Source organism: Rhodamnia argentea, chromosome 5, assembly GCF_020921035.1.
Source record: "Rhodamnia argentea isolate NSW1041297 chromosome 5, ASM2092103v1, whole genome shotgun sequence".
Lineage (NCBI taxonomy): Eukaryota > Viridiplantae > Streptophyta > Magnoliopsida > Myrtales > Myrtaceae > Rhodamnia > Rhodamnia argentea.
In genome coordinates this window covers 5,592,971-5,609,199 of record NC_063154.1, presented here as the reverse complement: position 1 = coordinate 5,609,199, position 16,229 = coordinate 5,592,971, and the positions used below count along the sequence as shown (strand labels likewise).

Genomic DNA, 16,229 nt, shown 5'->3' with positions numbered 1-16,229 from the left:
TATAATAGTTTCTTAATATTGTTGACGGTGATATTTATAATAAGCAGTTTTGGTATTAACACCCTGAATTGACAAACTGAAAACAACGAAAAATCAAAATCGAAATCTCCTTTTTATGTGACTCTCGTCTCTCGCTTGTTTCTCTGTCACTCGCGTTCTCTCTCTCTCGCGTCTTCTTCTTCCTTCTCCCTTCTCTCCGCTTTCACGATCTCGATCATCGATCGAATCCCGCTCGCTCGACACCACAAACTCGCGCCGAGATATTTTCCCCGTGTTGGAATCGCCGTCGTCACTCGGTGAAGTCGATATGTGTCGGCGTTGCTCGCCACAGCCGCGAACGAGCTCGCGCGAGCGACGCGAGACCCCCTCCACTGTTTGGCTGCGATAGGATAGCATTACCGATCACTCGCTTCTTTCCCTCTCGTCTTGTCCCTTTACGCGAAGGTTCGCTGCGGAATCTATGGACTTCGGATAGCGAATGGCCTCGTATCGTTGCTTCCTTGCGTGCCTTTTTTAGCTCTCTCTCTCTCTCTCTCTCTCTCTCTCTCTGTTGCGCCCGATTTCGCTCGAATTGAGTGCTGGTCTTCGAGTTTTTCGAGCAATCCGAGGACGCGTACATGGGATTGAGCTCGAACAGCTCAGAAGAAGGCATAGAAGGAGCTGAAGAAGCGTTGGAAGAGTATATACTGTTGAGATGGAGTCGCAATTGGCTCTGATAGAGCAATCGTTCGATGGTCGCTACTCTCGTTTGGTGCGCGAGGCGCTCGATGAGTTGCCCCACAACTTCACGATCACCGACCCTTGCACTTGCGGCCACCCGATCGTTTTCGCGAGCCTGGGGTTCCTGAAGATGTCCGGCTACTCGAGGGAAGAAGTTGTCGGCCGCAACGGGAGGATTTTCCAGGGTCCAGGGACGAACCGGCGGTCGGTGATGGAGATTCGGGAGGCCATACGCGAAGAGCGACCAATACAGATCAATCTTCTCAACTATCGCAAGGACGGGACGCCGCTGTGGATGCTGTTCCACCTGAGTCCCGTGTTTGATCGGGATGACGGGACGGTTGCGCATTTCGTGGCCGTTCAAGTGCCGATATTGAGGCGTTGGAGGCGGTCCTGCTCTGCTAATGGGAGGTATGGAGTGAACTTGTGTGAGGAGGTTGTTGTGTTGGGCTCTTGTAGGAGGGAAGTGTGTTCGGACAGTCTGGCGGAATTGGGTCATGTTGCAGCGTTTGGTTCGGTTTTGGATTCAGATAGCAGAGGTGTGTGTTTACTGAGAATTGAATTGTTCTTATGCGCATTTACTAGTAGTGTCGTTATTCGTTCTCTTGTAGTTCAGTACTCCAATGTGCTTTGGCCGGGGTGGTGATGTTCTGGTTCCAGTCACCCAGATATGCCTTGCTAGTTTCATCACATCAACTAGTTTGTGATGTTACCTTGGAGATAATATTCATTTGGCCTCCTCTGTTAGTTGACACTGGGATGGGCTTAAGGGTTTTAGGAGTCATTTGTGGTTATTTTTCAATGGCTGCTGTCCCTTGCTGATCGGTAACAACATTTTATGTGTATGCTAATTTGAATCAGTTGAGTTTATCAGAAATTGAAGCTTATATATGCAAGTGTGTTCAAGCGATGATGTGCACCGTGCTATTTTTAGCATCTGGACTTTCTAGATGGTTATCTTGACCATTTGAATGCTTTAGTGTCGATTCCTTATAAAGATATCATGACGGATTCATATGATGGTATTTCCCTACATATCAGGATTTGAATATTCACTGAAGAAAATTGTGGCTTCAATTTATTTGTGTCTTAATTTCCTAGCAGCTTCTGGCAAGTTTTCATGCACTGCGTGTGATTATGACAGGAGTAGAGGCAGAAGAACCTTGTGAGGCGAGTGATTCGGAGAAGCAAAGGGCCGCTTCTGCTATCAGCCACATTATGTCGGTGCTTACTCACTACAGTGAATCAACTGGTAGACTGGTTTGCGGGAAAAGATGCTTTTGTCCCGGGTCCAGTCTTCTCAGTTCATCCGTAATTATATCTCTTGGTAGAATCAAACAAAGCTTTGTATTGTGAGTTTTTACAAGTACCTAATTGTCTCAATTTCATTATTGCCTTCTCTTGTATCGACATTACTGATTCTTTTGTTTTGTCTTTGCCGCAACATGTTTGTCTTGCTTGCCAGAACTGATGTGCACTTACCGGACATGCCCATTGTTTATGCAAGCGACGCCTTCTTAAAGTTGACAGGTGATTTAAATTCTTCAACAGATGCACTGTTTGTTCAACGTGATTGACCTTCTGTCTGAATTTTCAATTTCTAATCTCTGTAGGGTACTCTAAGCAGGAAGTGTTGGGGCGAAACTGCAGATTCTTAAATGGGAGGGATACGGACTCGTCAACTCTATTTCAGGTCTGTTTCTATCTAGTGTGAAGGCACGGCCTTTTTCTCTTTTTCTCTATGGAATTTTAAGCAATGTCATGCTTAGTGCTAAAGGATTATAATTCTACTAGATGAAGGAATGCATTCAGATCAGACAACCATGCACAGTACGTATTTTGAATTACAGGTTGATACTTGTCTATCCTTTCAATATAAGTTCATCTAAATGAACTTAACATATGATCTCAGTTTCTCTTTCCCTTCAGGAAGGATGGAAGTTCGTTCTGGAATCTACTCCACATATCACCCGTTCGTAATGCTTCTGGCAAGGTATTATCATGTAAAGAAGCTTCTGAAACTCCTCTGCATCGTGGATGTTTAAGTTTGGTTTCTGTCAAGCTTTCAAGAAATGGAAGGGCGATGCTCATGAGTATTTTGTGTTCAGAAGACTCCTTACAGAGAGAGAGAAAAGTAACTACCTCCCAAATAAGTTTTGAAGTTAAACACACTTGAGGTTTTGAAGTCAGTCTTCTTGTATGCCTTTTATGCTTAGACAAATAAGGAGAGAACTATGATGTTTTCTAATGACCAGGAGGAGAGGAGAGATGTTGATAAACTATTCTCACAGGTTCACGTAAAAACCATTTCGTGTTGTTTTGTTCGATTAATGATTACTTTGTCAGCAAAACAATATTAGTTCCCTTTTTGGCAATTCAAGAAGCTCCTCCATAGAGGAGACTAACTGATGCCTATATCAACCTATTCATGACATTAGGTTTTATGTAACTGAATTCTTGTACTGAAGCTCTCGAATTCAATCCTGTCTTTTAGTTGTCTCTTTTTCCTGATTAGTCCAAATCGGTTATGAGTCCTCATCAAGTTGGTGTACCCATTGTATGATGAGTCACATCTAGTTCTTTTACTACTTTGCACTGAAAATAGTCTTGCAATTTGAATGTGCTTAGGTCTATCGCAGAAGAAATCATCCATGTATTATATCTCCCCCATGTTCCAAATGGTACTTTGCACGCTAAAATATGTTTTGCTTTCATGTTCTTTCTTCTTTTGCCACCATTGTCTTTGCTCTGAAATTCAAGTGGAAGCTAGGAAACAACAATTTGTCCCCTTCATCACTGTGATTAGCAACATTACTCAATTTTTATCATCTTTTCTAAGAGTTCCAATTCAGAAAATGTATTTTGCTGTGATTCATAACGCATAAGCAAGCTGATATATTTATTGTAGCACATCAGCTGGAATCTTATATCGAAATTCCAGTTTGTTGGTGTCTTGTTGGGTGGTGACATCTAACCTATGTACTACAGATTGGTTTCTTTCCTGACATCAAATCGATCTGCTTTTCTGCCGTTGTCCTCGACAGATTGCATATTTCGTGGGTGTTCAGATTGAAGAAGATTGTGAGAACCAGGGTGGAGATGCACTGAGCCCTGAAATGAGGCAACGTAGCACTGTTGGTGCGGTAAAAGTCGCATTGAGGACTTTGTCAATGGGTGCTGGCACTTCAAGATCATAGGACAATGAAACGATCCTTCGCCTTGGCATGGTTCAAGTTACGATCTCTACCATCCCAATTAGTTGCGACTGAACTTCAAATATCTGTCCTGGGTTTACTGCTAGTGGAGTGGCGAGATCACGTGTAGGTGGGATTGTCACGTAAGGGGGCCCTTGTCATATGGACATTATCTGATATATGAAAATGCTTCAATTTACTCGTTGAACGACGTAAGATTTTCATTTCTGCCGAAGTTTTCTGCTTGATATTACAGGACTGACTTAATTACGAACTGTGCCGCGCTTGATGCAAAAAGCCGCGGAACAGAACAAAAGCGAGATTGCTGAGAGAAATTAAGATGCAATACATCATCAATTGGAGACAAAGATTTGGCGCAATCAGCGAATTGTGCAGACATCTGCAAGGAAGAGACGGTAGAGATGTCTCTCCATTCACTAAAACTTCAGAAGGAGAATATCCTAACTTTCGGCAGATTACTTGCTAGACACTGGAATTTACGCCCTTGAATTTATGCCCTCGATAGCTTACGGTAGAGGAAAATTATAAAAAAAGCCCTAATTTAGGGTAATTGTGTCAATTCAGTCTTAGTTATTTTTCTGCTAATTCAGTTCTAAATCTTATTTATTCGTTTCAATTCGGTCTATTTGATTGGCCGGTGCTGACGTGGACAATTCTTATAATATTATAAAATTATTTATTTTTCTTTTTTCTCTCTGTCTTTTTTCACCCCGTGGTTGGCAAGGCCGTCGCGGCTGCCTCGTTGGCGAAGGCGGCCTCGTCGATCGAGGGCTAAAGTGACCATGGTAGATGACGCTGGCTGAGGGCTTCGGGGTGCTTGCCTAGTGGCTGGCAAGCTCCGACGACTCTTGTCTAACACAATGGGAAATAGAAAAAAAATAAAAGGAAAAAATAAAATGTTAAAATATTATTAAAAATTGTTTATCGCCGGCCAAATGGATTGAATTAATGGACTGAATTGGTATAAATATGAAAGGTTTATGACTGAATTGATAAAATAAAAATTTAAGATTGGATTGACATAATTGTCATATGTTAAATTTTTTTTTGTTGATTTTCCTTTAGTGTATTATCCATTAGGATACTGGATGGGGATGGATTCCCTCTTGTACAGACATAAGTAGGCCTCTCGACGAGAAAATATTGGATACCGGCCGGGTGCCAGCACATTTTTTCCCATATCCATTGATTGAACGACACGTGTTTAATGGAGCCCACATTTCAGATATTTAAGAAATCTCTCTCACTGACTTTCTCTCTTCCGTAAACACCCCTCCACCTTCCCTCTCTTCTTCTGACTTCTCCGATGCTCTCTTTCTCTTTCCTTCTCATTTACGCCTGCGACGACGCCTTGCTCTCTCGTGGAGGAACCACGCCGCCGCCGCCGCCCCCTCGCCTCGCCTCGCCTCGCACATCGCCTCTGCTTTCGCCTTCGACAAATCACCAAGTGAAGGCGAAGAAGGAGCCCTGAAAAAACACTGGGAACAGTGAATTCCTCCATCAACAAGGTCCAGGGGGACTCTTGCTCGTGATCGCCGTCGTATTGCGGAAAAGCGTCTTCCCACGAACAGCGAATTCCTCCATCACTTTTTTCATTTTTCGACCAAAAAAAAAAAAAAAAAAATTGCATATAAATATTAAGAGCATTGCAAACAAATTAAAGAGCCGAATATGCCTTCTTGTCCGGCGGAAGGAAGCAAAGGATCAATTAATAAAGATTTCCCCATTATTTCATTCAGCCGAATATCCATACTTGTCGCCTGTACTTCGCCCTATTATTTGAGCAAATATATCTTTTGGAGAGAAGGGAAATTCTGTCAATAAAGAAGAGAATATATGATCGACGCACATAAGGAAAAGAGAATATACACTTCGTCCAGCGAGGGGGTCAGTGAATGGATAATTATAAATTAAGGCTCTCGCCTGATCCAGCTTTGGCGCCTTCACACTGTGGCTCCGGCAGCTCTTTACCCTCCGTACTGTCCGGCAGCCCGTGGCCTCGGTTTGAAGCTAGGATAAGTACGTCCCCGCAAGCACCACCGCCGGCGCAGCAACTCCGGCTGTCTTCCTGCAGGTTTTTTTTTATTTTTTTTCGCCTCTCTGTTGTCTTCCAGCAATACCAGCACTACTGTCACTTCCATAGTCCAGCATAGGATGAAGTTCATGTTTTTTACGTGCATCAGTACTAGTTAAAGAAGATAAAACCCAAAAACAAATAATGATTCCACGGTCGATGTTGCTTGAATTCATTCTTTCCGCGCGCCCGCATGATCGCTTCTCGCATGTTTAGTTATAATTAAAGAAATTCTCCAAAAGATTTCGAGTAGCTTAACCGATAAGCGGTTTTCGAGTATACAACAATAATAGTAACATTTATTTTGAGAACTGCTCAAAAATCCTAAGGCTAAGCAGCCGATACCGCTACTTATTTCTCGGACTCCCATTAGAAAATACGAATTCCGCCGATTTTTGAATGCGGAAAACAGGAAAAAAAAAAAAAAAAAAATTAGTTTTTGCATTGTCCCCTTTCCCATGCATGGGCGTTAACCCTAACACCTTCCTTCCTTCATCTTCTTCCAAGATTCTTCAACCACTCTCCCTTCTCTTTCATGCAGAGTCCAAGCAAATCAAGAACCACCCGATTCACCACCTCCAGCGAGATCACCCATGGCGTCGGTCGTCAAGAATCCGATGTTCTCGGCTGCTTCTGCCGTGACGGCCCTCGCGTCCCTCTTCTCTCTCTTCGGGCTCTCCTCCACGGACTTGGCCCTCCCAACGACCTCCCCCTACGGCGGTGGCCGCTGGTCTCTCCTCCGCCCCAGCATCGGCATCTCGGCCATGCACATGCAGGTCCTCCGCGACGGCACGGTGGTCATCTTCGACCGCACCGACTTCGGCCCTTCCAACCTGTCCCTCCCCCACGGCAGGTGCCGCCACGACCCGGCCGATGTCGCCCTCAAGGTCGATTGCACCGCGCACTCCCTCCTCTACAACGTGGAGTCCAACTCCGTCCGCCCGCTCAACGTCCAGACCGACACGTGGTGCTCCTCGGGCGCTGTTCGGCCCGACGGGACACTCATGCAGACTGGCGGGTACAATGATGGCGAGCGGAAGGTGCGGACGTTCGCGCCGTGCCCCCGCCGGAGAGGCAATTCCTGCGACTGGACGGAGCTCGAGGAAAACCTGGTCGAGAGAAGGTGGTACGCCTCGAACCACATATTGCCCGACGGGCGCGTGATCATCGTCGGAGGGCGGAACGTGTTCACGTACGAGTTCGTCCCCAAGACCTCCGCCATGGAGAAGAGCTTCTACCTTAAGTTCTTGAAAGAGACGAGGGATTTTAGAGAAGAGAACAATCTGTACCCGTTCTTGCACTTGTTGCCCGACGGCAATCTCTTCATCTTCGCCAACAAACGGTCCATCTTGCTCGATTACAAGAAAAACTGGGTCATCAAGGAGTACCGGGCCATACCCGGATTCGATAAGAGGAATTACCCGAGCACCGGGTCGTCAGTGCTGCTCCCGATGCGGCTGGGAGGGGGGCCCGAGATGCCAGCGGCGGAGGTGATGATTTGCGGTGGCTCGCCGCCGGGCGCATTCACCAAGTCCGACAAGCGACGGGTGTTCGTGGAGGCCTCTCGGTCCTGCGGGAGGCTCCGGGTGTCCGACCCGGACCCGGAGTGGACAATGGAGCAAATGCCGATGCCTCGTGTCATGTCCGACATGCTGCTCCTGCCGAACGGCCACGTGCTGATGATCAACGGAGCGACGAACGGGACAGCCGGGTGGGAGGACGGAAGGAACGCGGTGCACAACCCGATCCTCTACCTGCCGGATGTCCCCGGCCCTGCCCGGAGGTTCGAGGTCCTGACCCCGGCCCGGGTCCCCCGAATGTACCACTCGGCAGCGGTCGTGGTGCCGGATGGGAGGGTCCTAGTGGGCGGGAGCAACCCGCACAGCAAGTACAACTTCACGGCATACCCGTACCCGACCGACCTCAGCCTGGAGGCCTTCTATCCGCCGTACCTCAACCCGCAATTCACCATCTTGAGGCCGTCGATACTGTCCCTCGAGGCCGTGGACCAGACGGTGTCGTACTCACAGCGCTTCTCCGTGAACTTCGTCGTGACCATGTTCCGCCCGAGGCGCGGTCTCTCGGTCGCGCTCCTGGCCCCGCCCTTCACGACCCACTCGTTCGCAATGAACCAAAGGCACCTGTGGCTGGGCGTGCTGAGCGTGGTCCGCTTGTCCAGCTTCGCCTACAGGATCACAGTGGCCGCACCGCCGAGCGCCACGGTGGCACCGCCGGGGTACTACATGCTGTTTGTCGTCCACGCGGAGGTTCCGAGCCGCGGCATTTGGGTGAGGGTACGGTGAGGGGGTCCGGCAGACTCTATATAATTAGCAAGTGCAAAGGATAGCTAGGCAATTCTTCTAAAATTTCTTTTGTTTTTCGCCCTGTTGGGCTTATAGAGAATTCAATTCAATTCCTAGTGATTTCTTTTCCCCTTGACGGTTCAATCTTGTCACGTAATGCAACAAGATTTACAGGAGCAGTGAATTTTTTTTATGTTGGTACAACTTTTCCTAATGTAATTCACAGTTTTTCCATAACTTAATCGAAGAGGTCGATGTTCAGATTCTTTTTCCTAAAAGGGGAAAAAAATGTAATTCACAGTTTTTTCATAACTTAATCGAAGAGGTCGATGTTCAGATTCTTTTTCCTAAAAGGGGAAAAAAAGAAGAAGAGAAAAATTGGAGATGCGGGGTATCGATCCCCGTACCTCTCGCATGCTAAGCGAGCGCTCTACCATCTGAGCTACATCCCCTTGATGAATTCCTAATATTTATCTAAATTTCAAATTACAAAAGCAACTCATAAAACAGTGATACACAAAAGGTAAATTGCTTTGGCATCTTTTTCACCGGGCACTTCATCAAACGAGTGTCCCCTAGGGTTACAAGAAAAGCCCAATGGATCATCGTACAACCCAACTTTACCATTTTACCCCTCCCTCTCTCTCTCTCTAAAGTAATAACTATACACAGTGGGAAATAGTTCTCTGACACATCAAATTGGGAAATATTCTGTTTTTCCTTCTTCTTTTTTCCTCAAGCGTCCTATGAAATTACTGTCTTTTTCATCAAATTTGCCTCACTTGCTGGACCCCGCGGACCTGTACTTGTACCTGGTGGCCCAATAGAGATAGTGCAGGAAATTCAGCCCGCTGAGCACGCACATGAGCCAGTAGAACCTCTCCAGATGATACCCGTTCAAGTTCCCCCCCTTGAGCCACGGCCTGTGCCCGGAGCTCCCCGTCACCCCGTTCACGACCGACACGATCACCGTGCTCAGGTAGTACCCCATGGCCAGGGACGCCCACGAGAGGGCCGTGGCCAGCGACCTCATGCTCGCCGGGGCCTCCGAGAAGAAGAACTCCAGCAGCCCCGCCAGCGTGAACAGGTCCGCCGACCCGAGGAACAGGTACTGGAGCGCTATCCAGAAGAACGTGATGGGCAGCGGGCCGGCCGAGTTGATGAGGCCCGCGTCGGTCGCCACCCGCTTCCTCTTGGCCTCCACGAGGGCGGCCACCGCCATGGCCAGGACGGAGAGGCCCAGCCCGATCCCGATCCTCTGCAGGTGGGTCACGCCCGTCTCGGTCTTGGTCGCCCTCCGCGCGAACGGGACGATGAAGTGGTCGTAGACCGGGGCGAGGATCATGATGAAGAGGATGGGGAAGATCGGGAGGGAGGCTGGCGGGACTTTGAGGGAGCCCAACTTGGTGTCCATCGTCGACGCTTGTTGGACCGAGAAGGTGGAGAGCTGGGCCAAGCAGCAGTTGAGGATGATGGTGCAAGCGAAGACAGGGAGGAGCTTTAGGACAACCTTGACGTCCTCGACTTGTTGGACGCTGCACTCCAGCGACCTGTGTACGGGCTTGCTGGTCACTGCCCTGTTCAGGAAGCTCAAGCTCCCATCGGAGGGAAGGTTTACCTCCTTCGATCTCGGGTCATCTTCTTCTGCTTCTCCTTCAAATGCTTCTGGTTTGCGTTGGGTCATCTGGGTCGTTGCGTAAGAGGGGCTTGTGTTCATGCTTGCAATGGCATTGCTTGTGTTCCTGGATTTGCAGGGATTGAGGGTAGCAGCAATCAGAACCTGTTTCAAACAAGCATTCAGGATGAGCTCCTCGGGTAGATCCAACATTTAGGGCGATTACAGATCAGACACATGCACATTGTTAAGAACTAAACTGATCATTGGGTGGGCGCAAGCCGTGCCGACTGCCGAGCTTATTCGTTCCGGGCAGGTCCGTAAAACCGTCAGGCTCGTGATAAGGTCTATTTAATCAACCTTTCAGCAGAGACTTCAAGAAAATAAAATGCAAACCTTGAAGATGGTTGTGAGTGGACTCCCAGAAGGGATCTTGTTCCTGTAACTGGCTGATCCAGCGAGGAAGACTGGGATCGACAAGAGAATTGCGAGTGTGGAGATCCCAAATCCCCATTGCCAACCCTTGTTGTCCTCAACCCATACCACCAGTGTGACTGCGATCAGGCCTCCGCAGGAAAGGCAAAACACAAAGTAGTTGAAGAAGGTGGACCTCTGCTTCCTCCCCTGCGGCGTGCCGTCGTCGAACTGCTCGGCCCCGTGCGACGGCAGCGAGCCCTTGATTCCCCCGACCCCGAGCGCCACCAGGTAGAGCCCCGCGAACAGCATCGCCGCCTTTCCCCCGCTGACCTCTCGGCATATGGCCGCAGGGTCAGCATGGTCACAGGGCGGCGGCTTCAGCGAGGCCGACTTGGCCTGCACCGTGAGTATGACCAAGCCCTGTTGCACACATAAAGAGGACAAGATGACAGTTCAAGACTCGAGAGAATCCGAATAGAGTACAAGAATTTGCCCTAATCGGCTTCGGGGTCGATCGCATTTGAGCCGGCCATCGGTGCTCGACCCGGCAAAAAGCTAATCGCGGGCGTGACGCGTGACATAATTCGTTCACGAATCATCTCGCCAATCGAAATTAAAGAGATCCCTACACAAATTTCAGTATGTTATCCCATGACCATCAACCGATTCAAAATCAAACGGGTAGGCAACGTTACGCGCTCAAAGAATTTCTTTATAAGGAGAAGGCATTTGCAATTGGGCCCTTTAGGCCCTTAGGCCACGTGTCTTGGCCCAACACGACAAGTACTTCGCATGAAATGTCAACGTTCGAGACTCTGGCTCCCAAAATCCACACAAAGGCACAAATTGCCTCCACTTTATGTCCGCTAGGATTAAATCCGGATTATACATTGATCGTCAAAAGGATGTAACTTCATTTACGCGGGAAAACGGCATACTTACTAGAAATTAAAATACTAGAATTTGCACTTTCATTTCGAGTTTGAAGCGCGTAAGACCAATAACGTTCGACCCAAATCAAATCACAAGAGATCTCTGATTGAATAAGATAAGATTAACTAATCAACTGGGAGATCTCAATCACTCGATATCTCGGACGATGACCACACGAGTGTGGATTCATGCACACGTGTTTTTTGGGTGCGACGATCAGACACTGAAAGTCAACACGTGGCATTGCCAGCATGGGGGTTGACAATTGTCATGGTGGCTCCGCTCCATTGGCCAAGTTTTGTTGCCACGCCGCAGTGTCGATAAGTAGGACAAGAAGTTATGGAGGTTGAGGACAAAATTGACAATTTCTTTTTGGATTATATGATGTGGAAGAGAGAGAGAGAGAAAAAAGTTCCTAGTGTGTTTGTCCTATGAATGAAACGACACACTTGTCGAGGGAACTCCATGTGATTGGATCAAAGTTGCCTTGAGGACCAATGCAACGGTACCCATCACACACAAGCACGTCAAGCTCAACATATATTGATGTTAGATTTTTAGATACAGCTCCCAAGACGCACCAACCGATTAATTGGAAAATGTCTTTTTCCTTTCTAATGATGGATGCACACTGACTTGGAACCCCCTCCTCGTGAATTTTCATCGAACAAGTTCAATTTTGAAGAAAATCGGAGGAGCTTCGTAAAAATTTCGTTCATGTGTCAAATCTATACTCGTTTAACTTTTTTACTCTATTCGATGATGGTGTTGGGGACTGCAAACATAGCTGATGACTTAGGTAACATAACAATTTCAAAACCTAAAATCGGAATAAGAAACCATGTCAATCTCTTTGCTCTAAGGACTTTCTCTAAAGAGAAGGATGCAAACCGTTAGATCGGTGGGGGATAGATCGATGGCGAGTCGGCTTGAAAAGTAAATGGACGAGTCTAAGCAAGCCATTCTTTTCTTTGATCCGACCAACCTAACTTGTGCCGCTTTTCTATTGAAAGTACCAATTATTATTTTTTTTAATATGGTGAGCTAGTCTGTACAAGAATTATTAAGTCTAGTCAATTTGTTCATGAAATCTATAATAACGTTCGAACGGCAAAATTTCAATGGTCGGACCATACCGGCATCTCTAAGCGACTTAAGAAATATTCATCGTGGAAATGCATCTCTGAAAAAACTAGTCGAGAAAACCGCACACAACAGGATATACGGGATCCGCAACAAAAACTTTCATCCGCACCCGAGCTAAACTTGCAGCTTCGATGCACAAAAATCAATTTGAAGAACCGCCTGCACCGTAAAAAGACCATAACACACGACAAAAATCTCGTGGCTCTCTTGTCACGGATGCATATATCTAACCTCATAGCACTTAGGGCATGCCCATATGTGGACCTAAGAGTCTCAAGAACCCTAGAACACATTCTTGCCAAGAAATCTAGTAAAACATATGATTTGCCCACGGAGTATTAAGATTCCTGACTCAAATCTACCACGACAAGGACACCAACGAATCCCCACTTTGGCATTACAAGCACTTTTTTTTTCCTTGTTGCTTCCTCGAGTGGAAAAATGCCAGTCATCGTCGTTTTTGTCCCTTCCTAGTTAATGGGAACATAATCTTCTCTACCCAAATCTAAAACCATATCACAAACCAGCACCTTCCAATTCTGATCAAGCAACTGAACGAACGACGTGTTAATCCCGCACGCAGTACGAGAAGCTGGCGTTTCGCCAAGTGGCGCGAGGTCACTGGCCGGTTTCTCCAGCCACTCATGTCCTTATGACACGTCATCACGATAAGACGAGGTGGAGTAACACAACATTGACGACGACAACGGGGAGCACTTTTCCCCAATAAGCGCTCTTCCCAATGAGAAGAAGGGAAGTGGCGTATGATGATATGTTTAACATTTCACCTTAGTTTTTACGAAAAATTAACGCTAAAAAAAAAAAAACATTTTGAAATTGTACTTTTCGGATCTCGAAGAAAAAGTTTGTAAGTGAAATCAAGGGCGAAAGTCAGGAGTTGTCGAACAAAGCTCCGTCTTCAAAAATTTCTCGTGATATTTTCATATCTTGTCCCCTCTTACTTATCTTTCTCCCTAGGTCTGTCGTTGCAACGTTCAGGCCCTTAGAACGTCTCGTCTGGACAAGAATCCGTGGACTCAAAACAAATTGGAGCCGTTAATCATGTGTATTCTAATGATCAACGGTCTCGATAGATCCGACGTAGATATACTCGAGTCCATACGAGTATTTACATTGGGTCTGACCTCATAGATAATACCAAGTCTTTCGGGTGTTTTCTCGCATTCAATGATGAAAAGGAGATGCATTGCAGTTGCAATGCACCTGCTTCGACACTCAACCAAGATTTGAGTGAAACATATGATCCTGTCCCAACTCTCAGTACTACGGCTTCAATTCCCTATACATGCTTAAAAAAGAACTTTTTTTACTTATATATATAAATAACAAAGTAAAACAAAATGACAAAAATGTATAATAAAAGAAGGCGAACTCCCCCCCTAATTTCAGGGAATTTTTTTACTGATTATTCGAAATTAAGGCCAAAATGAAAGGAGGAATAATCAGTAAAAAAAAAAATTAACCCAAAAAGTCACTGAACGAGAAGGAATTAATTAAGTGCGAGAAAAATAGGGACAAGAAAAGAGAGAGGAAGGGGTTGAAATTGTACCAGGAATTCAATAGCTGCGCTTATCAGGTAGATGCGATAAGTGGTGCAGAAGGCGTCGGAGAGGAAGCCGCCGAGGAGGGCGAGGAGGAAGGCCGTCCCCATGAAGTTGGTCACGTCGTTGGCCGCCCTCGACGGCGACACGTGCATGTACTCCGCCATGTACATCACCAGGTTGCTCGCATTCGCCAGGTACGCCAGGTTCTCCAGCACCTCCGCCACTGTGAAAAAAGAAAAAATTTGATGAATCTGTAGGTCAACAACGGTGCTGCTCCTGCTGCTGCTGCTGTTGTTGTTCCAAAGTATGATTACTGGTGTTGTTACTATTGCATGTAGATCGGACGGAACAAGCGCTTTACCCAAGACGAAGAAGGCGGGGAGCATGCCGCCGTGGCGGCCGACGATGGCGGGCCGGTTCCTCCAGTCGACGTAGCCGTCCCATGTGGTCGCCGCCATCTGTGGAGGGCCTCCTTCTTGATCCTGCAAGTTACCCAGAAAAAGTCAAAAAGGGTTAATTGATTGATCACATGACGATGAGCCCTCTTCCTCTCTCTCTTTTCCCTTTTCCTTTTCCTTTTCCTCGGTTTTTCTTTTTCTGTTTTCTGCCAAACGATGGGCAGTTGTTATCAGCTATTAAAGCGGAAACATGTATGCTATTGCAGAGTAGAGAGAGAGAGAAAGAGAGAGATCAGCAAGAGGAACCCACCATTTCTCTCTCTCTCTCTCTCTCTCCACACAGAAACCCTTTTCAACTCGTGCTTGTGATGTGTCGTTGCAGAAAAGAGAGAGAGAGAGAGAGAGAGAGAGAGAGAGAGCTTTGAATAGGAAGAAGAAGAGGGCTGAGGTGATTGGAGATTTATAGAGATAGAGAGAGAGCTTTGGAGGGTGTGAACTGTGTGTATAGTTGGTGGAAGAGGAGGTCCAACTCGGGAAAAGAATGATATGGTCTACACCCCCCAAAAATCACTTTCTTTTTTAAACCTGTTTTGCCTTCGATTTTTTTCCTAAACTTGCATGGAGTATTAAATATATTTCCATTTCTATGTTTGACTTTTCTTTTTGGCTTATAGCACTCGAAACCTACCCGTGCACAAACCAATCGAAAGACGAATATTTTCCCCCCTTTATTCTTGTGATTGCTTGGTCGAGTGTACGTGTACCTCTCCATCCCTCCAAAAGGAATGGGGGTGGCAGCATCTTAACTTCTCTTCTTCTTTTTGGCTTTCTGCCTACTAGAAGAAAAAGATGGAAACTTTCTCTTCGTTTGACCACCCGCCTTGCCATGAAAATAGCTGGGGGGATTCTTATTCGACATGTATGATGTCTGTAGACAGAATCGATCGCGCTGCGGATGATTTTGACGGGCCACTTGCTCTTTCATCGCTGTGAGGTCAGTTCGTTTAGTAAGTTCTCACACCAATAACAGATGTTAAGGCTCGAAGGGACGGGTTAGACTTGCCTAAGAACCGTTCGTGCATGCTTGCGCGCGTCGATACGGGCATCCACCGTGCCCTAAACGCTAAAACCCCCGACGGAAATGACACAAGCCTCGCCCAACTCTATATCGTTTTGTGTTATTCTATGTACAAGGTACATGTGCACTTGCCTTGACACTGTCTCCTTAGTCTATGGGTTTAAGTAATCGTCTTCATATACAGCGCGAGGATGAAATAATGACATCTTTCAGCTCGAAACCATGTGTACCATGAACATATATTCCTCTTCAAACAACCTTTTAGGGGTCCGGATCTGTTAAAAGTATCCATAATCCGATCGCCACATCGGCGTGGCACATCGAATAACCGATAAGCACGACGCGAAATCCTCCATCCCACGTCTTGCCGATCGAGTCGAGAAGTCCGAATGCAACCGAGGGAGAGGAATCAATCCCTTAAAAAAAAAAAAAACAGCGGGAACACACGCGTAACAACGCGATCCTCAAAAGGCGATTGCTTGACTTATGGAGAAGGGAATTCGGCCTAGGTTTGGGCGGAACTTTTTCTTCGCGCATTCGGGACCGTACGATGACGGTAGATGGTTCACGATCATGTGCGTGTACCGGGGAAAAGAACGGATCGTTTCAAAGATAGATTCGAGCTGTAGGAGATAGTGGGTCTTTGCATGTTTGGCTGAAAACGAACTCCTAATCCTCACTTTGATAAGCGAGTCAAACCGTGGCTTTTTTAGAAGGGCGTACCTACCCATCTTCCACCACTTTTACTATGGAATGTGCAGGTTT

At 46.8% G+C, this 16,229-nt stretch overlaps 4 protein-coding genes and 1 non-coding gene across 13 annotated transcripts in view; 3 read left to right on the top strand and 2 right to left on the bottom strand.

Moving 5' to 3' along the window:
• The first annotated feature begins 125 nt into the window (after positions 1-125).
• Positions 126-4,122, top strand: LOC115751992 (protein TWIN LOV 1). Of its 7 annotated transcripts, XM_048278837.1 has the most exons (8): positions 128-395; positions 591-1,259; positions 1,865-2,072; positions 2,168-2,250; positions 2,334-2,413; positions 2,515-2,570; positions 2,650-2,713; positions 3,765-4,122. In XM_048278837.1, exons 2-8 carry the CDS (start codon positions 695-697, stop codon positions 3,915-3,917), a joined length of 1,209 nt encoding a protein of 402 aa, XP_048134794.1. In that variant the 5' UTR covers positions 128-395; positions 591-694; the 3' UTR covers positions 3,918-4,122. The 7 variants fall into 7 exon arrangements, with proteins under 7 accessions (XP_048134796.1, XP_048134795.1, XP_048134797.1 ...); XM_048278839.1 differs by having other exon boundaries at positions 126-1,259; positions 2,515-2,550; positions 2,654-2,713; XM_048278838.1 differs by having other exon boundaries at positions 126-1,259; positions 2,515-2,550; positions 2,633-2,713.
• Positions 4,123-6,500: 2,378 nt separating this feature from the next.
• On the top strand, positions 6,501-8,372 carry LOC115753900 (aldehyde oxidase GLOX-like). Its single transcript, XM_030692754.2, has one exon. The coding sequence runs from the start codon at positions 6,603-6,605 to the stop codon at positions 8,310-8,312; it is 1,710 nt and encodes a 569-aa protein (XP_030548614.1). The 5' UTR covers positions 6,501-6,602; the 3' UTR covers positions 8,313-8,372.
• Positions 8,373-8,691: 319 nt separating this feature from the next.
• TRNAA-AGC lies at positions 8,692-8,764 on the bottom strand. The gene has a single exon. It is a non-coding gene; the product is annotated as a tRNA-Ala (tRNA).
• Positions 8,765-9,075: 311 nt separating this feature from the next.
• Positions 9,076-14,791, bottom strand: LOC115755036 (protein NRT1/ PTR FAMILY 4.6). Of its 3 annotated transcripts, none has more exons than XM_048278478.1 (5): positions 14,697-14,791; positions 14,350-14,470; positions 13,994-14,211; positions 10,324-10,764; positions 9,076-10,092 (listed from the first exon to the last, which is right to left on the bottom strand). In XM_048278478.1, exons 1-5 carry the CDS (start codon positions 14,697-14,699, stop codon positions 9,091-9,093), a joined length of 1,785 nt encoding a protein of 594 aa, XP_048134435.1. In that variant the 5' UTR covers positions 14,700-14,791; the 3' UTR covers positions 9,076-9,090. The 3 variants fall into 3 exon arrangements, with proteins under 3 accessions (XP_048134435.1, XP_048134436.1, XP_048134437.1); XM_048278479.1 differs by having other exon boundaries at positions 10,324-10,740; XM_048278480.1 differs by lacking the exon at positions 14,697-14,791 and having other exon boundaries at positions 14,350-14,672.
• The window catches only part of LOC115752716 (protein TOM THREE HOMOLOG 1), a 38,334-nt gene continuing 36,843 nt past the window's right edge, over positions 14,739-16,229 (top strand). Inside the window, exon 1 of the mRNA XM_048278483.1 lies at positions 14,739-14,805. The gene's annotated coding sequence lies outside the window, so the exon portion shown is untranslated. The remainder of the gene's footprint in view (positions 14,806-16,229) is intronic.